Source organism: Nicotiana tabacum, chromosome 21 (genome assembly GCF_000715075.1).
Source record: "Nicotiana tabacum cultivar K326 chromosome 21, ASM71507v2, whole genome shotgun sequence".
Classification (NCBI taxonomy): domain Eukaryota; kingdom Viridiplantae; phylum Streptophyta; class Magnoliopsida; order Solanales; family Solanaceae; genus Nicotiana; species Nicotiana tabacum.
In genome coordinates this window covers 82753249-82781131 of record NC_134100.1, presented here as the reverse complement: position 1 = coordinate 82781131, position 27883 = coordinate 82753249, and the positions used below count along the sequence as shown (strand labels likewise).

Sequence of the window (27883 nt, the reverse complement as noted above, 5' to 3'; positions counted from 1 at the left end):
GGCTGCTATAAATATGTGCAGCAACTGTTGAAGAAAGACACACAATATACCACACCAAACTGAAAACGCTCAACTTTGGCTATACATTGCACTCCTTCCTCTCAGCATTTTCATACGATTTTCTGAGTTTCTACTCCTTTGTTCTGCATTGTTTTAACTTCAAACAAAGCAATTGTAAGTGTGATTTGCTACCAAACTTTGTGTTCGCTGAAACACTGGGGTTTGAAGTACCGCTACACCAATGTGTGATTCGTTCTATCCTGGGAGGAAATAATCCATAACTTTGGGTACTAGGAGGGGATTAAATTCCTTAAGGAAACACTGTGAATTCAGTGGGCTCGAATTAATTACTGTTTTATTACGATAACTTATATTTCCCAGAATTATTATTTACAAATACAGCAATATTGGCGGGACTAACAAATACACCCATATCAGTATATATTGAGATTGGTACATAACATATAACCTTTTCATATATACTTGAATTTTATAATTACCAGTGTCTACATAGTAACAATTACTTAGTAAAAATGAATGTACAAACCACAGTTTGGAGAAGGAAAGGTGAGTTTTTTAAGTCAATTAGCAATGTGGAGAAACGATGCCTTTGGAGGTGGGTGCATGGATTTTTCAAAAATTGACTTGGTTAGTAACAACATTACTTCACTAAAACGTTTGAACTTCATATATTCAAATGGGAAAACTAATTTCTTTCTTGTGAAATAGAGAATAAATCCCCATCAATGGCTCCATGCAAGAGCTACTCCCTATTAATTAACCTCATAGTAAGTGTTACAAAAGAGATAATTTAAAGAGTTTATACAAATATATCATCGATGAATATAATGACAATTGAATCCAAATAAGGCTGGAACACAACGAACATCAAATGCATGAAAGTTATTATGGTATTAGTCAAACTAAAAGACATCACCAAGAACTCATTATGCCCGTAACGAGTCCTGGAGTCGTCTTAGGGAGTCCAAAGCCCTAATATTCATTTGGTGATAACTCGATGCATCTTCGAGAACACTTATCACCCTTAAGTTGATCAAACAAATCATCAATACAAGGAAATGGATACTTGTTCTTGATGGTAACCTTACCCAACTGCCTATAATTAATACACATTCTTGTGGAACCATCATTCTTCTTCAAAAACAATATGGGCGTACCCACGAGGTGAAATACTCGGACTGATGAATCCCTTATCCAACAACTCATGAAACTTCTCTTTCAATTTCTTCAACTCAGTGGGAGCCATGCGATACCGTAAAATAAATAAGGGCTGAGCGTCCAACACTAAATCAATACTAGAATCAACGTCCCTATCGGGTGGTATGCCTTATAGGTTCACAGAATTTTCTTACTACTGGGACTGACTCAACAATATGAGTATTAGAATTAACATCTCTCACAAAGGCCATGTATGCCAAATACCCCTTCTCAATCATCCGTTGAGCATTCATAAATGAGATCACTCTATTAGGAGTGTGACCAAGTGAAACCCTCTATTCTAGCCTCGGCAACCCCGACATAGCCTACGTCACAATTTTAGCATGACAATCAAGAATAACATGGTGTGGGAATAACAAATCTATACCCAAAATTACCTCAAAGTCAACCATATTAAGCAATAGAAGATCAACCCTAGTATAATAACCCCCAATAGTAACTACACAAGATCGATATATACGATCCACCATAATAGAATCGCCAACAGGTGTAGATACATGAACAAAAACATCAAGGAAATCACGTGGCACATCCAGACAAGAAGCAAAATACGATGACACATAAGAATAAGTGGAGCCGAATCAAATAATATTGAAGCATCTTTGTGGCATACTGAAACACCCGTGATCACATCATTTGAGGCAACCGTCTTTGGCCAGCCAAAAATGCATAACAACGTGTATGTCCTCCACCGGACTGGCCTCTTTCTCTAAGGTGACCTCGAACAGACTGGGCATCATCCCTAGTTGGTTGTGCGGGTGGTGTAGCTACTTGCTGGAACCATGGACTGGCTGCCCTGACATGGTACACTACTCAGAAGTCTAGGACAATCCTTCTTGAGATGACTCAAGTCTCAACCCTCAGGCAAGCCTGCTGGCTCTGTGACTACCCCACGGTACCTTAATATCTTATGACGTCCAAATCTACTACTAAAAAGTAAATGGACACGGTCGCATGCTATATAATATACCCAACTATGAGTCGAGGTCGAATCCCACTAAGAACAATATATAGGCGATTAGGCGTGTAAGAGATTATCACTTATTATGCTAAGCCAAACTCTAAGAATGGTTTTGAGAAAATATATATAACTAATTTTAAAAATGTAAACTAACCTTGAAATCAAGTAAAATGATAAATGGCTACAAGCATGGATGCAATGGGAATTACACTCAAGTAACGATCCAATGTATTTCACGATTTTACAAATATGAGCGAGTTTATGTTAATTAGCCTCGGGTAATAATTCTTTATTAGCTTCTTCCAAATACTAGCAAGACTTCCTAATTGAATTATCTCTAAAACAATTAAGATATTAAGCACACCCGAATATGGCTACAAGTAGTTCAATCTTATCCCTAGGTAGAATCTATAAAGTGAGGGTTAACGCCTCAAGTTCTTGTTAATTAATCTTTTCCAACCCCAAATTATCTTTTCCAAAATTAATTCAAAGTAAATGGGAGAGTCCTGGGGTTAGCTAATCCCTTTGAAAACATTAAGAACAAGAATAATTAAAGAAACAATAACTCACTTCAATATAAATAAAAATCACTCAATACATAAGCACAATAATATATTTAATCCACACTTTAAATATGAATATTTTCATAGACAAAATTCAAGTGTTGAAAAAAATAATACACACCTAGATATTCAATACAAAGCAAGGAAATGAAGAAATGAGCATAAATGAGTAAGCAATTCTCAACCAAAAACTTTAAATCTTCAAGACCCAAGTGTGTGTGCAAGAACCCTAGCTCCAAAACTTGTGTTCTCTTGTCAAAATATGTCAAAGATGTCTTGATATTGTCCAAAGATATTTTGCAAATGAGTTAGGTCGTGTATTAAATGGCTTGTGGATTAAAACGTAAAATTCTATTTCTGCCCAGAATCTCTGTGATGATCCGATAGGTCATCTTATGTTTTAGAATCAAATTCTATATTTTGAAGCCTTTAGAACCTCATTTTAGCCTTTCTCGATTTGCGTGCACAGTCCGTGTATTAGTCCGGAAGGCTTATATGTTAAAATCTGATAAAAATAAGAAATTTTGCCTAAAATTTCATTTGAGTTGACTTCGGTTAATATTTTTGGTAAACGAACCCGGATTCATATTTTGACGATTCCGTTGGGCCCATATCGAAATATGAGACCTGGGCGTATGCCCGGAATCGAAATCAGAGGTCCCTAGCCCGAGTTATGAATTTTTGTTGAAAATTAAAAGTCTGAAAATTTAATGATTTTTAAGAATTGGTTGATGTTTGGACTTGTTGATACCGGGTCTGTATTTTGGTTTCGGAGCCTGGTACAGGTCCAATATAATATTTTTGACTTATCTGTGAAATTTCGTGGAAAACGGAGTCGGTTTGGCGTGATTCAGACGTCCGGTGGTAAAAATAGAGATTTCAAAGTTTTCTTGAAAATTTTATTTGATTTGGTGTTCAATTCGTAGTTCTAGGTGTTATTTTGGCGATTTGATCACGCGAGCAAGTTCGTATGATATTTTTAGACTGGTGTGCACTTTTGGTTTGGGGTCCCGAGGGGCTTGGGTGTATTTTTGGATCATTGGTTGAGAAACTAGTAAAGTTAAGAAATTTGGGAGTTTGACCATGGTCAATATCGGGTTAAGACGACCTCTTTTCACTATGAGTGCGCGAGCATGTACGTGGAGTATTTTATGATTGAAATTCATATATGGTTTGTGTCTGGGAGGTTCCGGATGAGTTTCGGGGGAGGGGGGTAGATCATTTCGGAGAAGTTTGGGTTTTACTGGTTTCTGGTGCGGCACTGTTCATTCGCAATTGCGAACCATTTATCGCAATTGCGAAAACACTGTTCATTCGCAATTGCGAACTATTTATGGCAATTGCGAAAATATTGTTCATTCGCAAATGCGAAGTTGTTGTTCGCAAATGCGATACCTACAGCTGAACAAAAGATGACTTAGACGGGATTTTTGATTCATTTCCCAAATTTTCAAAACCTAAACCACAAGAGGCGATTTTCCAAAGAAATTTTCTTCCTCAAATCATTGGTAAGTTATCTTAAACTAATTTTTTCAATCTTTCACTACGTTTTCATAAGATTCAACCAAAAATCTAAGCTTTTCATGGTGAAATTGGGGGGTTTTGGGTAGAAACTAGGGATTTGATAAATTGGGGATTTAAATCTCAAATTGAGGTCGGATTCCAAAACTAATTATATAACCGGGCTCGGGGGTGAATGAGTAATCGGGTTTTGGTCCGACTTTCGGGTTTGGCCAAGCAGGCCCGGGTGTTGACTTTTTCAAAAATGGCCTAAATTAAATTCTTTACAATCGTGGGTAGTTCCTAAGGCTTTATTTGAATTGTTTGGTTGGTAATTTGCTAGACTTTATTGGTCCGAAGGCTTGTTTGAAGGGAAAAGTTGTGATTGAGCTTTGAGTTGGCCGTTGGAGCGAGGTAAGTGTCATGATTAACCTTGGCTTGAGGTATTAGGATTTAATTGTCTATTTGATACGTGCTTAGATGTTGGGTACCACGTATAGGTAAGGTGACGAGTACCTATGCGTTGTTGTCGGGTTATAACATGCGGGTGGGTCTTATTCTTGTAATTGTTGCTTTCCTTGATCACAATTTTCATGCTTAGACTAGTTAATTGTAATGTTGATCATTATTATCATGTTTACGGATTTTGGTATTGATTGATGTTGAATCAAGTTGAGGTTGGTATTGTGGAACCGAACATCAAAGTAAGATTTGATCTTGTTGTTTCTATCTCCCTACTGTCATTGTTCATTATTTTGGTAAAGGGGGTTGTCAATACACGAAAGGTGATGTCGTGTCATTTCTATTGACTTTATGTGAGGTTGAGAATGTTAATGCACGAAGGGTGATGCATTACCGTATTGTGAGTGTAATGCACGAAGGGTGATGTCGTACCATGTTATGAGAGTTAATGCATGAAGAGTGATGCCATGCTTATTTACTGTTAATTACTGAACTGTATTAGAATCGATTCAATAATATTCTAACGTGGCTTGACTAGCAGGTGAAATGTTAGGCGACATCACGGTCCCGACGGTGAGAATTTCGGGTCGTGACAATCTGCCCAGAAAATGTGCTATGCTATCGCATAGAGAGAACCGTGATCGCGGTGAACAACTTCTTGCAAAGCTATGTGATAGCCTAGATATAGACGCATTTGCGTAGAACGTTTGACCAGTGCTGACCAACTTTATTTCTTCGCGATCGCATGACTTCAACCGCATTCGCATAGCTTCTTTCTCCTGGACTTCTGCGATCACACGTAACTCTCCATGATTGCATAGAGCATTAACTAGCAATAATCCATTTTTCCCAATTTAACATGTTTTGACTTGTTTTCTTCTGTATCTCCTACAAATCATATGATACTTGAAATATGCCAACAAACCTCAATAAACGCCTTAGTTTCTCAGCAAAATCATATGAAAGTCTAAGTATCAAGAAGAGGTAAGTTGGTAAAATACCAATTTATCAATATCCACCCTAAGAACCCTGAACAAATGGATTACGGTATGCACTATGCGCTAGCAATGCACTATGCGAATTGTGGCTGACTGAAGAACCACGAGGAAATTGATGGGCCGACTGAGCAGGCTTGATAGGTCGATCTCTACCGTGATGTCCCTAACCTCAGCATGAGGCGCCACTAAAATCACCTGAACCACAGGACCTCTTGGTGTCCAGTTACTCTCTCTCCTGCCTGCAGATATGCTTTAAGCGCCTAGCAATATCCATATCCTAGTGAAAAGCAGTATCAGTCTCGGCCTCTCGGGCCATCCCATACCGGACACCAAAGTTGAGGCCCTCAATGAACCTCCTAATCCTCTCCCTCTCGGCAAGAACATAGCATGACGAGCCAACTCAGTGAAGCTCATCTCCTACTGAGTCACAGTCATATCCTCCTAGTATAGGTGCTCAAATTCACTACGCAACTCGCATCATATGCAGATTAAAGTTCTCCAAGAAGAGAATTGAAAACTGAGACTATGTTAGTAGTGTTGCGTTGGCTGGCCTATCTGACTCATAAGTCTACCACCACTTGTATGATGCCTCTATCAGCTGAAAAGTGACAAAATCAACCTTGTTCGAGTCCACAAGACCCATGTTGCACAGAACACGGTGACACTGATCAAGAAAACTTTGTGCATCCTCAGTATGCTCTCCACTGAAACGAGGAAGATGAAGTCTCTAGATCTCTTCATCCTTTTCTGCTTCTCAGCAGTCAAGGTTGGTCTACTCTCGGGCAAAACTACAATGACTAGATGCATCGGTAAGACTCTCGTTGTCTTGTAACCATGAGCCAGCTACTCTGGTATATGGGCGGTGGGAGTCTGGGCTCCTCCCCCAGCCAGTGAAGTAGCTGGAGTAACAAGGATCATACCTACATGAGTCAAACTATCAAACACACTCAACATACGAGACAAAGTCTCCTAGAGTATAGGTGTTGCAACATTCCATCCGGTGTCTGAGCTGGTCCACCATTTTAATATGATCAGGAATCTGCTCTTCAACGGGAGCTACCGGTGGCTCCACAATGGTTGCTCCAGCACGGCCCCTAGTTATGGCGCGTGCTCCATATCTGCCCTTGCCCTGGCCTTTAGCGACTCCAGGCCTGGGGGAAGCATCATCAGCAAAAGAAGCTCGTGTCCTCACCATTTATGAGAGATAGAAAGACAAAGGTCCGAACTTCAGGATAAATAAATTTGTGCGATAGAGAATGAAAGAAAGAGAGGTTTTCCTAATATCCTTGTATCCTCTTGAAGATGAGTACAAACGTCTCTGTAAGAATCCACAAGACTCTACTAGACTTGCTCATGACTCATGAGACCTAGGCAACCTAGTGCTCTGATATCAACTTTGTCATAACCCAAAACCATAACCGATCATGATGGCACCTAACCCCATTTTCTAGGCAAACCAAACATAAACATAGCGGAAAAATAATAATAAATACAGAATAAATGAATCTGAAATTCAAATAAGCATAAATAATATTGAATTTTTACAACAAATTCCCAGAAACTAGTAACACTAAGTCATGAGCTCTATGTACAAAAATAAGTCTGAAATACAATATACTATCTGAAGTAACAACAATAATAAGAAATAGTTAGAAACTCGAGGGACTATAAGGAAACAGATCCTTAATCATAACCATCACATGGATAACTCACATGTCATAATCATAATTACCGCACAGACAACTCATGTGCCATAATAACTTGACCCGCATGGACCACTCACGTGATGTCAATCCAGCCCATCATACATTAAGCATATATAATAATACATGTATACGAACAATGAATATCAAACACATACTCATGGACTGCGAAACATAGCATGTTATGGTGTATGCATGTGCAAAATGGACGACTACAACTCAGATTAGGCGGGTATGGCATACAATAACGAGTATCATGTTCATAAAGGGAATCAAACCTATACATGATCTCTAGCATGATTCACAAAGTTACATAATCATACAAATATTTAAAGTATGATAGCAAAAAATACAATATCCAAAACAAGGTATAATGTAGCCTAAAGACTACTCGGAATATGGATAAATCTGTGCACGCATACCCCAAACAAGGTGTAATGTAGCCTAAACTCCTCGCATGTATGCCACTCCCGACACGTAGCCAACATCAACAATTCAAGCAAGCAGTCCCTTAAGCCAAAGCTAGGCAAAATACTTACCTCAAACAAGCAAAAACTAATAATCCAAGAACGTCTTTCCTTTAAAATTCACCTTCTGATGGCTCGAATTTAGCCAAATAACACACCATAGTGTCAAATCATACCAAAGGATATAATTACGGACCATAATTGCTCGATATTTGATCAATTGTCCAAAGTCAACCAAAAAGTCAACTCCGGACAACTTCCCAAAACCTGACAAAACTTACAAATCCTAACAACCCATTTGAATACTATTTCAAATTTATAAGTCTCATCCAAATCCGACTACAAATCGGGGTTCAAATCTCAATTATTCACTTTCCATAATCTAAGACAAACCCCCCAATTTTTCTCTTTCAAATTCAAGTTCTAAGTATATAAATTAATGGGAAATAAGATATATAATCAAATCCAAGTGGGAATTACTTACCCTCAAAGTGGTGATAAAAATCTCCCCAAAAATCGCCTCTAGCCGGCTCCAAAACTCTAAATAATGAAAAATGAGCTAACCCTTTACAATAACAGACAACCAGCGGTTTCGCTTCTGCGAACTCGCTTTTGCGAGAAATAACTCGCATGTGCGAGATCTCCTCCCCTCGGCCAACTCCGTACCTGCGAGAAACCAACCGTTTTTGCGACTCTGCAGGTGCTCAAATAGTCCACTCCTGCTTGGCGCTTCTACACATGAACATCCGCATGAGGGAAGTCCCACCTCCCAGCTCCTCTTCGCATATGCACCCCCCACATTCGCAGGTGCGACCCACCAGCACCAGAACTGCCCATCAATAGCAAAATAGTCTAGAATCAATTTGAAACACACCCGAGCCTCATGGGACCCCGTCCAATCATACCAGCAAGTCTGAATACATCCAAACTTATTCCAAGGCTCGAAACATTTCAATTAGCATCGAAACCACGAATCAAGATCAAAATTTAACTCTTACCTTCCAAATCTTCTAACTTCGCCAAACACGTCTGAATTACGACTAAAAATTCCGGATTCCAGCCAAACTTGGTACACAAATTTCAATCCACTAAATGAACCTATTCCAAATTCTGAAACAACAATCTGAGTCTGATATCGTCAAAATCAACTCCCGGTCAATCCTATGAACTCTCAAAACCTTCAAATTGTCAACTTTCGGCACATATAGCCAAAATATTCTAAGAAGCTTCAAATCCAAATCCGGACATACTGCTAAGTCAAAAATCACCATACAAATCTATTGGAATCATCAGAATGCTAATCCGAGATAATCTACATAAAATTCAAACCTAGATGAACTCTTACAACTTAAACTTCCAAAAATGAAACTAAGTGTTTCTATCATTCTCAAACCTTCCCGAAACCAAACCAACCATGCCCTTAAATCAGCAAACATCAAACACACATACGGAAAGCATCAAATAGAAGTACATGCTCAAATACACAAAATGACCGGGGTGAATCGTTATACTTTCACCCGCCTTGATATTTGCTTTGCCAAAAATAAAAAAAAATTGGCTCGGTTTATGCACTCTCCTATAGTCAAGCATCGGCAAGCTGTCAAACGCCTCCTTTGGTATCTGAAACACACAATTACTTATGGTTTACATATCAAAAAGTCCTTGTCCCTTTGACTTATAGCTTTTTCATATGCCGACTTGGCTGATATGCCGACTTGGCTGGAAACTATGACAATCGCATGTCTACATTTGCCTACTTAATATTTCTCGATGGTAATCCTATTAGCTGGTCCTCCAAGAAACAACGCACAATTGCTCGATCTTCTACTGAAGCGGAGTATAAGGCAGTAGCATCAACAGTAGCGGAGATAAATTGGCTAACCAACTTCCTTCAAGATATGTCCTTTCAAATACTGGACTTGACCAACCTCCTAATTGGCTAATATCTATCCCTTGCAAGCTGTATCTATCCTATTAAACTTGACCATGTCGTAAGTGTTTATATTGTGTGAATTTATCTGTCAATGAGTAAACAAGCTTCAACATACTTTCTTCTATCTCTTTAAATGGTTGGGCAAAAGAAAACGTGAGAAAACACTTTTTGAAGCTCCACACCCGTCCAAAACTCTTTTTTTACTTAAACTCTTAAGTGCCGATCGGAAGGAAAAAACAACTTTATGTAAATTCAGAATTTACAGCACAACGCAGAATAACAAATAACTCAATTAATTGAATTGCATAGAACCCAAAAATTGGAAGGGCAGTCATAGCTTCAATCAAATATGGGAGTAATTATATACCACGAATACGCCTGTGTTCATAAACAATATCAATGACAGTGTTCATAAACAATATCAATGACACGTTCAATTCAGTAAATGCGTATGACTTGTAGAATTCACTTCAGAGAAACAGCTAATGAACCAAAATTGTTTAAAGATGAACAGATAAGCTAAAGCACAACTTGCTTTCATATAACTATCTACTTTTTAGTAGTACCTGTAGTAAGATTCAAACAGAGGCATACCACCTACCATAGATTTATGCACCTATTTATTTATATACTGCAAACGTTCACCATCACTTACTCTAATCATATGCTAGTTTTGAAATTGCATAATTAACACCTTAATTTCACAAAGGTAATATTTTAGATATGCAAAACCATATTAATATTACCCTCCTTAGAGCGTAAACCTAAAAGAACCGAAAAAAATATTGTAGGAAAATTCAAGTTAAACAGATCATATAGGAGTAAACTTTTACGACTAATAGCTCTCAACACAAACTGGATTACAGATTGTTCCAAAACTGTTTGGCAATAGTAAAAAGTTACCAGACACTTCAATGAAGAAGGCAGATCACTGATCATAGTTAAAACACTTAACAAAAAACAGAGGTTCTCACACAACCAAAGTCAGACCGCTGCTCGTAGTTAAAATGCTTACAAAAAACAGAGATTGGAATGATCTCACGCAACCAAAGTCAGATCACTGCTCATAGTTAAAACGCTTACAAAAAACATAGATTGGAATGTTCTCACGCAACCCCATTGATAATTGCACCACTCTGCCAAGTCAAGACACCTAATTCTCCATCCAGCGAACGAATCCCGGAGTAACAAACTTAGTAATCACATTCCGTGCAACTCTAGCGTAGCCATTCAGGCCCCACGTAAAACCCCAACAATTCTTCACAATGTAGTATGGTATACCGCCTTCATCTCCATATCCAATTATCAAGAAACTGTGGCGTCCACTTTCCTGTTCAATATCTTCGGGCCGATAAACGTGCTGAATCAATATGAAAACCAAAAAAAAAAAAACTCAATTGAATTAATTGATTCACTGGATTTGTCGTGTATAAGATAGAATTTTGTTCAACAAAAGAAAATGTTCAGCACTGTCAAATGGATGTTCATTTGGCAAGGCAATAAAAGAAAAGATAGTTCTCCATTTAGTTAAGTGAAAGAACCTTACACTCAGCAAGAAAGGTGGTCAGTATCGCAACCAGAAACTTTGGTGGTCAGTAACAAGAAAGTTATCCATTTAGTTAAGTTAACGAACCTTACAATCAGCAAGAAATGGGGGCCTAGGCATAAGAAACTTATATCTGCTTAGTGATAAACCTTATGGGGTCAGTTTATATGTAGGTCAGTCAGGACTTCTTGGCCTCTTCTAGATGACAATTGGTTAGGACATGGACCTTGAAAGACATACATCTTTGTGCTACACATATAATATTGTAATCCTTCACAAAATGAAAAAATGAAAGCAGCAAATTCATTTGGAAAAGTAAGATTCACCGTCACATCAGAGTCATAATAACTTGTGACGCTGCCATAATTCATTGACCCTACAATCGGGTGCTGGTTCAATGCTGTTAAGACAGCCTCATCACCATACAGACGATCCCACCTATCTAATGTTATCTTTCGTCCCTGAGAGTGGGAATGTCAGAGATCTCCACTGGAAGGCAACCTATCACACTCCTGGAGAGAAGTTAGTTTTGGGAAGAGTTGGGTTCACCTGAGATGCTGATGATACCATCTTTTTCCTGAACAAAGGCTTCATTCATTTCTCTAGTAGTCCATTTATTTCTTCTGATTGTTTCTGAGTAGGGAAGATCTTCTGTATTTCTGGGTGTAACTGTAACTGCCTTCTGGGTCTTGCATTTAATGAAATTTGAGATCTTAACTGCAATGTTTGTCCAACCCGTGTTAAAAGCCATTTCTGGGATAATAATGGTTGATCTTCTCTTGTTTCTAGCCTTGCCTTGCAAGCTAATGATACTAATATATCGTCCATGCTTGTTGTAGTTCCTCGAGCAAAAGAATTTTGTAAAGTGGTCTTGTAACTTCCATCTTCTAACTGAGTTTCCCTTTACTTTTGATGCTTCACTAATGGCATAGCATAGCCATTCCATCGTGTTTTGACTGAAAAGCGTTCTTCTGATCAAATTGTGCCCTCGCTCTGTCCAATTATACCAAGTCTCTGCTTTTATTATGCACTTAGAAATGTAAAGACTGATAAGTAAAGAACACAAAATTTAACGTAAAAAATCACCCGGCTAAAAAAGGTGAAATAACCACAGCCTACCATGTAGGGTTACTCAACTTCGTTAAAACAAATGAGCCGCAAATAAAGCTTAGATTGCAATCTAATGAAAGGAGACGGAGCACGCATCTAATGGAAGGTGTGTATTTGGACTAACAAGCTTTCCAGAATTTAGACTAAACAAGACTACTCTCATTTAATTTTCTAGCATGCACTATAATCCTTGTATTGTAGTATATTAAAGCAGGAAAAAAAAGGTGAGTAAAAAGAGAAGTTATGACAAGAGTATAGATTCTTTAGTGAGCTGTAAAATCAAAGGGTTGAGAGAATCATTAGTGGTGAACGAGTTTCAAAACTACAATTGTAGTTGACCTAAACTGCGAATAAGTAAGATAACCCTTGTAGCCCAAGAGGAGTACCATACCATATGCGAACCCATATAAAAATCAATTGTGCTAATTGTATATAGTATAATATAGGGCATATCGTATTAGTGATTTTTTAGGTAAGCAATTATTGTATTTTGATATGCATTTAATTATATGGAATTAGCTCTGCCCGTGTAATTCTTCTAATAAATGCCACGGAGAGAAAAAATGTTTTCAAGGTTAGATTCATTTGTATATTTGCTCCATTTCCACTAGTCACCAAACTTATCTTTCCACTGCCCCCAGCAAATTAGTTGATATCAACATGTGTTTTAGCTAGAAGATTTGACTAATGCGTAGCGGCTCATTGGATATGAGAAGGTACAAAAGAAGCTCGGCCTTGCATAAACGCAAACTCTGAGTTACCGGAGAAGGGTTGATTACCAGCCAGTTTCCGGAACGCATTATATCCAAACAAAGTCTGGTGGTTCTAAATATTTTACACGAGGTAGAAAGCTTGTGCAAAGAGATCTGCTGCATGACAGAAGAAGACATGGTAGAACGAGTGAAACAATTCCCACTCACCTGAAAGTTGAAGATTCCCGCAAATCTGATACTAGGATACTGTATGAAAGGCGTAATTCAACTGTGATCCAACACAGACATAGGGAAAGACGGTATGCTTTTGACTCTCACGAAAGAGAAGATACTTCACATTTTAAGAGGGCAGAACCCTTTTACTGTAATGCAGGAAGATTTTCTGATTATCCATACCGAGATTCCTATAAAAAAGATCCTGAGAGGGAATGTCAGTTAGAATACAGATATGACAACTGGCGTAGCAGTCGAAGCACGAAAAGAAAGCTAAATCCTCTTGAACTATCACTATCTACATATGATGAATTGTCCGAAAGAGATCGACTGCATTATGGGAGCAGACTCACTGTTCAGGGAATGGACAATAATTCTTTTCATGAATCAGAACAATGGATTGATAAGCACATTCAGTATCTAGATGATGAGATACCCAGTCAACAAATGTGGAAAATTGATCAGCTGCAGAGTAACAACAGAATGAGGACTGATGATCTTGTAACCGAATGTAATTACATCTACGATATCATGGAAGAGACAGATAACAGATATAGATCATACAACAACAGGGATACTAATATTATAGAAGATGGCTATCATGTAATTTGACTTATTTGAGAAGAGAAACTAAAAGCCCTAATAGGGGCAAAAGGAGAGATAACAGTCCTCGGTGTGGCCTAGTGGTCAATGAAGTGGGTGAGAACCATGAGGTCTCAGGTTCAAATCCCAGCGGAGGCAAATACTAGGTGACTTCTTCCCATCTATCCAAGCATTGGTGGATCGAGTCACCTGGTACCTGTTGCTAGAGGGAGGTGGTAGGTATCCCGTGGAATTAGTCGAGGTGCGCGCAAGCTGGCCCGGACACCACGGTTATCAAAAAACAGTCCTCGCGATAGATTAAATAATGTATTTTGCATGGATCTAAAGGATGAGGAAGGGAGATTTGACGGGTATCGACCTCCATCCTTTCGTTTGTATAGGGAACCTTGTACAGCTAGCAGAAGGTGGCAGAGCCCTGAACTGCCACGTCTGTTAATTTGACCAACTCTATTAGTGCTGATCAGACAATCAAGTATCCTGGTAATCAGGGTAATTTTAAAAGACGAAGAAGGTACCGGCAATCTGAAGGGTTGCACAGGGTTGAAGATGAAAATATTAGGTATCAGCAAAATATATTAGATGATGAGAGGACATCATGTTCATTCAGAAGCAATTCAAGTGACAAAAGGTTTGAGTCACTTGACAACAAACATGGACCCGATCTAGTAGAAAAGCTTTTAGAAGACAGGCATGTGGATCATGAAAAATACAAATTGATCAGGGAAAGCAATAAAGCCAGTCAATTTGGTCAAGGGTCTAAATTTTTTCATAGAGATAATCGTTGGAGATTCCCAAAGGGGAGAGATTCTGTTGCCACGTGCTTGATTGTTGAGAACAGAGATGTAATTTTGTCTATACGAATATCAAGATTGTATACTTCCATATGTAAATATGAGTACTCTATATATGTTGGGTCTTGTTCCATTGTGCGATGTCATCCCATTCTTCCAAGGTCTCCTAAATTCCCTGTGCGTTTTATTCAATATGTTCCTTTTATCTGAAGTTTTCATATTGCCTTGGTTTTCTTTTTAATTTAAATTTCTTGAATTGGCCCTTAAAAGATTGGTCGTGCCATTCCAAAATCATATTAAGGTTGCTGTTCTAGGAATTCTTACATTACCTACGATCAATTGATCATCAATATTCTGTAGTTAATTATGGTACCATATAAATTTGTCGGTGACCATTTAGTCGGTTTATTTTCTTGATCCAACAAAAAAAATTGCATCTAGATTTTTAGTGACAGTTGTCATGCTATTGCCAGACCAGTAAACAATACAAGCGTAATAACAAAACAAAAATCAAGGCTTGATAGAAATTAGAGATGGTTAAATGGGATTTCTAGTTGGGGAGTAAATAGGTTCTAGCAGCAGGTGAGTATGATAATAATAAGTGGAAAGTTTATCACACGAGATAATAGTTCAATATGGTCTATGAGAGATAGGTTTTAGCTTGAATTAAGGCTCACTCCTTTGTGCTCGAGCATCAAAAGAAAGAAAAAGTAACCTAAAGGTGATGGTTGTAAAAAATAGAGATTCTAGACATCATAGATAAGGTTGACACTTGAGTGTTGAAAGCTTACTGAATATGATAGTATGTGATGGTAGGCATAGAGGTAAATACAAATACAAACAAGTACATACATGTTAGTATCAAGAAGTGGTTAACTTTATGAAGAAATATCAAAGAACAAGGTGATATCAAAAAGTGATTAAATTTAAGAAATGGAAATACGAACATGTACGTTATTAGGTGGCAAAGTTGAAGGATGAATATTATCCATAATATGAACCCGTTGCAATAGTTGGTATGAATCATTTACGTGATGGAAAAAGGTAAGTAAGATGAACGTTTTATTAGTACTCGGTAGGATTATAAAAGCATTTTTATAAAGATCCAAATAACTTGAGATGTAAAGAGTCCTAAGAATTATGCTCAAAAATAGAAATTTGTGAAAGGCAATGACATAGTCCGAGAGTATTACTAAAAGGAAAAGTTGTACACTATGAGTCTTAATCGACAAGTTTACAAGTTCCAAGCATGAAATATAATATTACTTTAAGTGACAAGGTAAGCCATAGCTCTAAATGAACTACATGATGACTAGATACAACATGAGAACCTATCATTCTTTATTTGTCATTTTCTCTTCTATTCAGGTTAAGATAAAGGTTAATATGGTTTTGTGCCTAAGTTAGTAGATTGATTATTTGGAATAGTGTCAGAAAGTTTATGTAAGGATCTTTGTGCATTGTCATTAGTACCAAGGATTATATAGATTTTGCATTTCCAACTCAACTATTTATAATGTGTATATAGTAACACCACCTATGTTGCTCGCACTCTCCAAAAATGTTACCGTACCCGTGTCGGATCCTTTAAAAATGCACTAAATTTGGAGGATCCGACACGCACCCAACAACATTATTGAAGAGTCCGAGTAACATAGAACACCACATTGCCATGTAAGCAGCAGGCGTTTTTATACAAAACTAGAGAGCACAAGCGGAGAAAACAAGTTGCGTATAGTTAAAACTTTAAACGACCATAACTTTGTGCTCGGTTGTAGGATTGACACTTTATTTTATATTTCGGGTATTTTTTCGAGATCTAGCCGGAGAAACTGCCGCAAGGCGGTTTGGTCCAGCCAATTTTTACGAAAACAGCCTTTTACCCATTCAATTTGTATTTTCCCCCAAAATGGTGTAGCATTTTAGTTCATTCTTATAGAAAATATCAATGAATAAAATGAGTTCCAAGTTGAAATATTTGCAGTATTGCGGATATGTATATCAATTTCAATGTGTCAATTTCAATTTCAAAAAACAAAGCAACTATCATTCTTGATTAATATCTATATTAAAAAATGCATGAATAATATTATGTTGCGACCTGGCTCATTAGTTAAGCTCTAATGTTTTGGGTATTGTTTTTACCATAACAACAAGGGTTCAAATCTTGATGAAAGCACCACCTCATTAAATTGCCACTTTGCATTTTATTGGTATAAGTTGACAAGCATAGTTGCAACGGTGCATGGCACTATGCAAGCGCAAGCATCCACCACCGCCACAAAAGTCAAACTACCGCCGTTGGCATCCCCGTCACCACCGCTATCACCACCATTAGGGTGTTAATAAAACCCCGAAAAATCGAACCAAACCTAAAATCGAACCAAACCGACCAAAAAAACCGATACTTTTTAGGTTTGGTCTGATGGTAAGCAACCTCCACTTCCAACCAAGAGGTTGTGAGTTCGAGTCATCCCAAGAGCAAGGTGGAAAGTTCTTGGAGGGAAGGATGTCGAGGGTCCAGCCTCTCTACCTCATGGTAGGGGTAAGGTCTGCGTACACACTACCCTCCCCAGACCCCACTAGTGGGATTATACCGGGTTGTTGTTGTATATTTTTATATAAACTTTTTGAAATTTTAGGGTACATATTAATCGTTTGTATTTTTACACTAGTTCTTTGCTATTATAATAATCTAATTCTTTGCTTTTACATTCTAGTTTGATTGGTATTTTTCTTTTGCTAAGTACAAGAATTTATTTCATGTTAAAAATAATCGATTTTTAATTGAGTAACTAAATTATTCATCACTATTTGATTCAATTATAATCAATATATCTTGGTAAATGATAGATTTCTCAAATAGCAATTGGTTTGATAGTATTAAGTCGAAAATTTGGGAGTGTAAATCTCATATTTAAGAAAAAAAACAGTAAATAACCGACAAAATCAAAAAACTGAATCGATAAAAAAACCGAATTAATTGGTTTGGTTTGGTTCCAATATTTGAAGAACGGGCTTACTTGGTTTTGGTTTCTTTTTGGGGAAAACCCGATCCAAACCAAACCATGAACACCCCTAGCCACCATCCCCGTCACAAAAGTCAAAACATAAGCCTTGGCGACACCTCGAAAACCCTTTATTTTCGACATAGTATTAGCATATCACTCTTGGCATGTGCCTTGGCATCGCACGCGACACCTCAAAAAACCTCTTACAGCTTGTTTGGATGGTTGTTACACATCGTTTCATAATGTATCGTATTGTACTGTATCGTTTGATAAATACAATGTTTGGATATATTGTATCGTTTGTCGTTATTCCATGATATCATGCCCCAACAATATGAAGAATAAATTTGCAATATTATAAAGAAAAATTATGATACGGGGTAATTTATTACATAAAAAGGTAGGGTAAATGATAAAATAAATTTATTTAATAATAGTGAGGGGTGAGATGAGAGAAAAAGACAAGATAACGACGCGACCACACCAAATCGGTCGTTACATAAAGTGGCACATTTCGTCGTTATATAACGACGGATTTAACGATACGATACAATAAAATTTAAGTAACAATCAAAACAAACATCCTATTTAAAGTAACAATACGATACAATACAATAGGTAACGACTATCCAAACAAGCTGTAAATAGGCTGAATATTAATCATCATTTCCATGATTTTACACTTTCTCTTAACTTCCATTATACAACTCAGACAAAATATTTTAAATTAATTTTATGTGATTTATTTTAAAATTTTGTATTTCTTCAGACAGGTACACAAGCGCAAAGCGCGTACCCTAAGACTAGTACTATATTATAAGTGGCCCTTTAATGTTAAAGTTAAGTTACACAAAAGCCCATAAATTTTAAATGGCCATTATCATTCAATTAATTTTGTTTGAAAAAGAAGACAAAACAACTAAATAATTAATTAAACCATTGTGACTGTCTCTTAGAAACCATTATGTCTGTTGTCTCTTAGAATTCTGAGAAACACTCTTAAGTAGATACCTAATACCTCATGTATTTTTTCATTTAGTTCAAAATTTTATTGACAAATGGGGAAGCAGCAAGTGATTTGCTGGCAGATGAAGTAAACCGGATGCATGTGTGTGCCAGAAAAATTGAAGTTTGGTATTTCTTCCAAGGAGTTTATGGATATTTTTTGGGGTATCTAACAAAGTTCCTCCTTCAAATAGGAATGTATATTTTACTACGTAAACTGGTGTTCTTTACGCCAGCCAATAACAAATACTATTGTCTGTTTGCATTTGCTCAAAATATGAGAAAATTGGGGAAAGACCACCTTTTTTTAACTGTAACAGGACACATGCCTACACGAAAACAGAGAACGAAGAAAAAATATAACTCAAAACAATTGTCTATCTATTGATGAATATATCCTTGTAATGTTAGCCAGAAATTCTCACCTTTTAATCGTGCACTATTACTTCATAAAAAATACAGTAGCAAAAAAAAGGCAGGTTCAAATTCACGTTCCCACTTTCTTATGATTATTTCTTGCGCAAGTAGCTTTAACCTGCCAAACTTCACATGTTATCTATAGGCAAATTAGCTTCTTTCTTTTTTTAACCTGTCAATCCTAGCTGAAGAGTTGTGAAGTGCATCGATATTAAGTAATATGATGGTGTAGAAGAGATGAACTTACTTTAGCAACGAAAGCCAAGATGAGGCTCCTTGTGATGAATAAAGAAAGGTTTAATTTGTGGATAAAAATAGTTGGAGTTAATAGAACTTTTATTTCAGTTCTATTCTTCTCCAACAGTTTCTTACCTCCCAAAAAAGAAAGGGGAGAAAATCAGTTCGAGAAGAAGAGAGCACGGAAAGTTGATTCATATCGGTTGTGGGAATCACATTTTGAACTTAATAGTTAAGACAGGCTTAGAGAAGGCCGATGCAACTATTGCGAAAATTAGAGAAGGTGTTAAGCATATCAAGAATTCAGAAACAAGAAAAATGCCATTTGGGGAGTGTCTAAGTAATCTTGGTCTACCATGTCTAAGTAATCTTGGTCTAATGTAATTTGTGGAGTGTCTAAGAAACAATTTTGGTTTATTTTATTTTCTGAATAACTAATTATCAGTAATATTTGATATATTTTCTTTTTTAATTGTATAAGATCTTGATGATGGATCCGACTCTGATGAAGAAGATGAGATTGTTGTTAATCTTCTACCTTATCTTGCGAAACTTAGAGGTAAAAGTACCCTCTGTTGTTCTCATTATCCTTGTTTCTCTTTCTTTTGTTTTCTTAACTGCTATTAGCAATAAACACTAATGTAGTAAAGGGAAGAAAAAAAAAGAAAGAGAAAATGAGTGTGTCTGTGTGTTTTCTCTCTTGTGTCAATTTAGCTTCTCAAAATCTGTTTTCCCTTCAAAATTTACCTTTTGTTTTGTGTTGTTTCCTATCTTCAGTTCTTTTTGCTTATTGTAAGCATAATTTACTTCAGTTGTGTTCAATCAAAATTGTTCCCGTGATTTCAGAGCTTTTTGCAGTGTAATATTTTCTGGATTATTGTCAGAAAACCATGAATGTGTGATTAATTATTCTTGGAGATTACACAACTAGCACAAATTCAAGAATGGCCTGTTTTTCTTCATTACTTGCATTACTATAGTTTACATGCCCAAGAAAAGCTCAAAGCTGGAGTCTTTTTTATCTTTTGTAATGGCAAATTGTAACTTTTTCATCCAAAATTTTCATGTTCCTCTTCTTATTATACATAAGTTTCTTGATATTTGGCTCTTATAATTTTATTTTTCTGCAAAGTATGGATTTTTATTGAACATTTGTGGTTGAGTTCTGTCCATCTTTTCATTTTTTTCTACTGGCCACTTTGATGTTTTGTGATCCTGGCATCCTGCTCTTCAAGAATTGGTTGAAACTTTTTGTTCAATTCAAAAGTTTCAATCTTGTTGTAAGATCTGATATATTACTACTAAATTTTACAAGTTTGAAGCTGTGATTCTCTCATAATTTCTCCTTTTTTATTCTAAGTGTCATTTTCCTACCCTTAAAGTTTGCACCTTTTTGCTTCTTTTTTGTTGGGTTTATTACCTGCATTTTGATGGCCTTTTCTTAGGAAAGTAGCATTTCAGAACTGGGGTTTGTATGAAATATTTGGAGGAATGAAGTTAACTGTTATGTGGTGATCAATAATAGAAGAACTAAAGCAAAAACTATGATACATCTCATTGATCTTTTTCCTGTTGGTCGCAGTGGTGTAAATAAAAAGGAACTACAATGTGAAACCTCGACTATACTACTCCCATATAATGGATGAGAACCTGCAGATGAAGAGAATGGATGAGTGAATTTGCAGATGAAGAACTGATTAACCCCCTACAACTTGAATTGCAGATAAAAAGTCTTAGTGAACTTGGTATATTTTTTATATTTAATCATAGTACTCAGTTTTGTGAACTTTGTATATTATTAACAATTATTCATAGAAAGATTAAAGTCACAAGTTTTGAAATTGTTAAACTTGCTACAAATATTACGTTATCAAGTGGTAGCAAATTAATATTACTTCAGTAATGTTCGTGTGTTGCAAGTGGCAGCAAATTCATATTAGAGCTTGAGGCTAATGTGAAGCCATGGATGGATAATATGGTTACCCATTTTATCCGCCGGTTAACCCGTATTTTATCTGTATTAAATAGGGGTCGGGTCGGTTAATTTGTCTGTTTTTTTTTGTATTACCCGTTTTTTACCCGCACGTATCCAACCCGACCGTTTGCCACCCCTACTCATGATGAATAAAGAAAGGTTTAATTTGTGGATAAAATAGTTGGAGTTCATAGAACTTTTATTTCAGTTCTATTCTTCTCCAACTATTCTTCTCCAATTGTTTCTCACCTCCCAAAAAAAGAGGGGGGGGGGGGGAATCAGTTCGTGAAGAAGAGAGCACAAGGAAAAGGAGCAACTAGGTTTATACATGCTACCTCTGTGTTGATGTGATATCAATGCAGAATGTATTAAAGGTAATTTGGGTTTGGGACATGGACATATGGACAACTTAACTATTCCATATAAATATACGCTTTAAAATTTGAAATGCAAGAATATAACTTGCTAGAAATAAGATTCACTAATCCAAAATTAACAATTAACCATTCTTGGGTGATCGAAGAGGCTTCTCATGTTTGAGCTTGTACTTTTCCCCCAAATTTCATGTTCTACATCATACATACAAATAACTTTAGCGTGTTTGTAGAGATCGCTTAATACACATGCAAGTTCACTAATCCAAAATTAACAATTAACCGTTCTTGGGTGATCGAAGAGGCTTCTCATGTTTGTAGAGATCGCTTAATACACATGCAAGGCACATGTCCAAAACCGTCATAGAACAAACTCTGTAGGCCTGCATCTCACAAGACCATCCAGCAGAAGCTACATGCTCCACATTCAACCTACACTACACTCCCTGGCTAAACGACTAGTCTGGATAGAAATTCAGGGATCTCAACTTCGACACAGCTTTAGTCCTTACAATGGGTTTGATATTTGGTGCAAGCGATGGAAGAATGCCTATGGAGTAGGAGGTGGCTACAATCTTTTTGCTGAAAGGTTTGTTCTTTCTTCCAATTCTTTGGCATTTATTCTATTTATGCTCTATATATTCTAATCCTCAAATAAGATTTCTATGTGATTCTTTATTCCATTATTTTGAGTCATATGATACAACGGGTAACGAAATTAAGATAAATGAAAATAGAAACTCCAAAATCTTTTTCAACTAACCTCTTCCTCTCTGTGATGGAATGACACGGGTAAACACTCCATGCTTTCTCAGCCATGTCTCTCTGTATATGTAATTTAGTTCATGTGCATATAAATTCATGAGCCATGGACCTGTTCAATAGATTCAGGATGTTTAGAAGCATATATACAATGCTCACAAGTAATGACGAATCTGTAACAGCAAAAGATGGAATAATTGAGTAGTTGATGTCGCAGTTGAACGTGGTGCATCGACAAGACTTACGAAGAGGAATATAAAGTATGACTAACGATGATTTTTTGTAACTAAAAATTTACAATTTCTTAAAGATTTTTTTTTTTCAATTATCCATTACATTGCATTTGATAAGTTTGAAATTTCAATATTAGTAACATATTAACCAAATTAATTGGAGGGGTCAACCTTTTTCCCCATATCTTATGTTGAAAGGTCTTTATATGCCTTTACTGTAGTATTGAAAACAATTATAATATAATTATTTATGGATAATTTTGAAGTAGCAAGAACAGACAATTGGACATACATTACATACTTTTTTCACAAAAAATGCATCAACTTCTCGTCTAAGAATATTGCTTTCGACCACATTATCATTGTAAAACTACAAAAAGTATAATGGCTTTTTTAGATCTATGTTTTTTTTTTTTTGTGTATTTCAATATATATCAAGTCTTACATTAAAGTAATATGTTTTTGTTGTTATTAAGCGAATTATCACTTCTGTTAAATTTACGAGAACTTAGTGATATCTCACAGCGCTTACGTTAACTAGTTCTATTATATATAAAGAATAAAAAAACAAAAGCCACAATATGAAAAGGCTTGAATTAGACTTTCAGTGCATCATCAAAAGAAAAAATATATATTACTCAATTTTGGGACACAGAGAAAAAAAAAATGTTGCTAGACTTATATAAAAATTATAATACTTCGATATAGTTTGTTTTACCTTGCTTGTTTGGTAGATCTGGAAAGGAAGCTAAGAACAATTCAATCCCTCCCAAGTTGGAGAAAAGATATAATCTTGAATTGGTAGATCTAGAGATGGAAATCTCCATTATATTCAATCAATTGACTAACAACTGACCGTGAATTACAACCAAAACTACCACTACTCCAACAGCCGGATCCATTCTTTGAGATTAAGATATAGACAAACATAGAATCGATACATCTGATAATTGGGCCACAAGAATCAATTTTCAGAATTGATGAGGCTAAGATTTCCCATGAAAACAATAAGATGAATTAAGGGGTGGCTCAAATTTGGACGTGTGAATAGGAATTAGTCAGATAGAAGAAGAGGCGAGATGAGAGACACAGTGAAACTAGATTTGCTTCGGTCATTTTCAGAACAAAGTACACTCTACTACACGTTTATCTATGTGTCTTTGGAAAATCAAAACATACTACTATTACTATATACTATAACAAACCAAAAAATCTTTTTCCCTTTTCCATCACAAATTATTACTATTACTATTGAATTAAGAAATAAAAATTAAAACATCATTAAGATACTCCAAAACTTATTATAATATCAAATTTTTATAATAATAATACTATATTCCAATTGAATGAAATTTTAAAATTATACTAAAATTAAATAAAATTTATGCTTGATTTTACAATTCATAAATTTGAATTAATTTTTATTTGCAATTTTAACCTTATTTTTCTTAAATAATTTATAGAGCAGAGCTTGGACAGTGCATTTTTTTCATTTTGTGTTTCATCCGGAGATAATAATAAAATGCTAGGTAATTTGTCTTTTTCTATTTATTCGAAATTTCAAAATATTTATGTAATAGAGTAATAAAATAACTAATTTTAAAATAATTAATTATGGAGTTATTTGTTTCGCAACCAAACGATCACTTAGTATAATAATAAATTATAGCCACTTGTGATGTGCAGTGCACTGAATTCAGATACCTGCTTTGACAGGCCACTTCGCTGGTCATCTTGAACCAAGTGATGTATACCTTGGAAATGTAATAGTCTATAAATACAATATAATTAATACTTACATTATAAGTAATTCACTTATCTTTATATCTCTTTCGAGGAAAAAATATTCCTTCTTTCTTCTTTTCTTTTAATAAATTTTTATACGTTGATTTAATAATAGATAAAAATATGAAACTGGAATAAATATTTATATCATCTTTTTTGAATAATAATTTTTCAACTTTAAATTCTATATATATTTCTCAATTGACGTTGAAGTGATGTGCAACATCCAATAGTAAATGATATTTCATAAAAGTCTGTCCGCTAATTACTAGATTGGCTGAGAGATTTTCAGTATTTAAGTTTTAAAGTAGATGATTTTACTTCAAATTTGGAAACTTTGAGTTATACTCAAATTTGGATTTGTGATAATGTGAATAAGGGATTGTGAGAAATCAGGTATAGGAGAAGAGATCAGGAGAGACACAAATATTCAGCCCACTTGCATCGGAAGTTCCGTCAACCAAAGCACTGCAAACTTTTCTACTACCCTTTGGAAATGTAAAACCCGTTAAATACTTACTCTATAATTTGTTAATTCACCTAACCCTTTTCCTTTTTTGTTAATTAAAAATAAAAGCTATATTAACATTAAGAATTTTTACATTCTTATACATTATTTGAAACATTATTACCTTCTCTGTTCAAGTTTCAATTTAATTATATAATCATATAAAATTTATCAATTATATACAAATAAGTTTTAAATAAGTATTCTTTTATATTATGAATTGAATAAGGAATATCACCTATTTTTTTATTCATTTATACTTGTCTACTCTCTCTCTCTCTGCTTTTTTTCAGTGTACTCATCATCTAACTTTCTTTCCAGTAGTGTGATCTTAATAAAAGAATATGATTTGTGGCAGTAGAACTTTCACACTTAATTGGTTATTATAAAGAGTGTTACTATTTGGCCAAACTCACTGTGGCCCAACGATGGCCACACTGGTGAAATACCAGTAAAGCCCTTCATTTCAGATTTGGCTTAATAGTCATTTTTCCCTCCAAAATATTTCCCTCCAAAATTAGTTAATAACTATTGATTATCCCAAAATATTGATCCCATAAATCATCATTCTCTCATGCATGGGAAGATCAAAAGCCTTTGTATATGTATACCTATATTATTACGTATTTTTTTAAATACAATTTATACGGATGGGAAGATCAAAATTCTAGTATGTATACATAATATTATTTTTTCATTTATACGGTATACCTTGTTCTACCATACACTTATGTTAAGAGAGCTTTCATTAAACACATAATTCACCACCCTTCCCCTAACCTAAACACGAATGCTAACCTAGAAACTAGTTTGGAGCCATTAAAACCGAATAACAGCCTAGAAACTAAGTCGGAGCAACTAAGGAATGCATTACACATATCATTGGGGTTGAATTCGGATGACAGTTTGATGAATGAAGATGAGTTGGTCAATATTGATTCAGACGGCAACTTCAATGATGGAGAAGATCATGTTGACAATGATGTTGTTGTTGTTGTTGCTGCTGATGATGATGATGATGACATTCATTATTTAGAGGGAGAGGGAGAAGGTGGAGAGGACATGGAAATGTCTAATGAGTTCAATGAAGAAGATCTAGTAATTTGTCCAATTACTGGGATGTGGTTCAGTAATAAGGATGTTATGTTTGATTTTTACAAAGAACATGCAAGATTATCAGGGTTTGTTGTGATAGGTCTAGGAAACCAAGGAATAAGCATGTTACCAAGAGGAGGAACTGTCGTGCTAGAATAAATGGAATTTTGGAGAAGAATGGTTCATGGCGTGTTTCAAAGGTGGTTAAAAAACATAATCATCAATTGGAACCAGCACTATCGCGATTGATGGCTGGACACAGATCGCTTAGTAAGTGTCACGACCCAAAATTTCACTAGTCGTGACGGCACCTAACACAACCCGTTAGGTAAGCCAATTTCCAACTATCCAATTCCAATGAAATTAATAAATAAAAAATATCTTAAATCGATACATCTCCCCAAGAACTGGTAGTACAAATCATGAGCTTCTAAGAATAGAGTATACAAAGCGGAAATAAAATAAATACATAGTCTGTTTGAATAATACATAAACAGTCATGCAACCAGCGAGCACAGCAACAACAGCAGCCAACATCTGCACGCAATGTGCAGAAGTGTAGTATCAGTACAACTGACCCCATGTACTAAGTAAATAACAAACCTATCCGTAGGTTGAAAGTAATGACGAGCTCCTACCAAGGTCGGGTCCACAACCAATAGTACACAACAATCCATAACAACATAAAGCAAATAATACCAGAAGTAACTCAGGGATAAAATACTCAGCCAAATAATGATTTCAAAAATTATAGTTCTTCCAAATATCTCAGTGAAAACCCAAATCGTTTGCCGAAGTTTCCAATAATATAAATAGTTTGAAAACAATAAATTTCTCCCAAAATCTTGTCAATAATAAATAAGATGTTTTATTTTCCTTCCGGATAACCCGTGTAAACCAAATGCATCACTATGCCCATCTGTAAAAATGTATGAGAAATCATGAATGATGTGATGTTGTACAGCATGAGGAAAGATACATCTCTATGCCTGTATGTCATGTGTGCATGCCAATGCGATGCAACTCAATGATAAAATCATAAACAACCCCTCGGGCAGAACATCACTCATATACAGCCCCTCGGGCAGAACCTCACAGTCACTCGTGCCACTCGGACATACCTCACAATCACTCTTGCCACTCGGGCATACCTCACAATCACTCTTGCCACTCGGGCATACCTCACAATCACTCATGTCTCCCAGTCACTCAACACTCGGCACTCAGTAGAACCTGCGCTCACTGTGGGTGTGTACAGACTCCGGAGGAGATCCTTCATCCCAAGCGCTATAATCTGTACGGACAACTCACGTGCGATAATAATAAAGTATGCTGCAGGCGGGCAGCCCCGATCCACACTCATCCTCACAATTCAGGCCCTCGGCCTCACTCAGGTATGTTGCAGGCGGGCAGCCCCGATCCACACTCATCCTCACAAATTAGGCCCTCGGCCGATATCAAACATGCTGCGACGTGCAGCCCGATCCCATGAATATGCAACATGTTGCGGCGTGCAGCCCAATCCCATGAATATGAAACATAAATTAGGCCATCGGCCTCACTCAGTCATAAACCTCTCAAGCCACTCGGGCATCTCAGTAAAACAGGGCATTCGGGCCAAAACATTTTTATGCATCAAAATAGAGTCATAAAACTGAGTTGTGATATGCAATGAAATG

The 27883-nt window shown here is 36.2% G+C and overlaps 1 protein-coding gene and 1 pseudogene across 6 annotated transcripts; one reads left to right on the top strand and one right to left on the bottom strand.

The window, feature by feature from the left end:
• Positions 1–10642: 10642 nt before the first annotated feature.
• LOC107798738 (uncharacterized) lies at positions 10643–23984 on the bottom strand. Of its 6 annotated transcripts, none has more exons than XR_012704270.1 (5): positions 23535–23984; positions 22585–22695; positions 13403–13613; positions 11922–12402; positions 10643–11186 (listed from the first exon to the last, which is right to left on the bottom strand). XR_012704270.1 is itself a non-coding variant. In XM_075241520.1 (4 exons), exons 1-4 carry the CDS (start codon positions 23641–23643, stop codon positions 11161–11163), a joined length of 711 nt encoding a protein of 236 aa, XP_075097621.1. In that variant the 5' UTR covers positions 23644–23982; the 3' UTR covers positions 10643–11160. The 6 variants fall into 6 exon arrangements, 2 of the variants coding, with proteins under 2 accessions (XP_075097621.1, XP_075097622.1); XR_012704269.1 differs by having other exon boundaries at positions 11922–12365; positions 23535–23983; XR_012704267.1 differs by lacking the exon at positions 13403–13613 and having other exon boundaries at positions 11699–12386; positions 23535–23983.
• Positions 13226–21122, top strand: LOC142175084 (uncharacterized; annotated as a pseudogene).
• Positions 23985–27883: the final 3899 nt, after the last annotated feature.

Coding starts and splice junctions, on each gene's coding strand:
- LOC107798738 (XM_075241520.1), bottom strand. CDS start 23,643: ATGGAGATTTCCATCTCTAGATCTACCAATTCAAGATTATATCTTTTC. Junction 22,696..23,534: donor AGATCTACCAAACAAGCAAG/GTAAAACAAACT, acceptor TCTATTGAACAG/GTCCATGGCTCATGAATTTA. Junction 12,387..22,584: donor TCCATCACAGAGAGGAAGAG/GTTAGTTGAAAA, acceptor TAATAAAAGCAG/AGACTTGGTATAATTGGACA.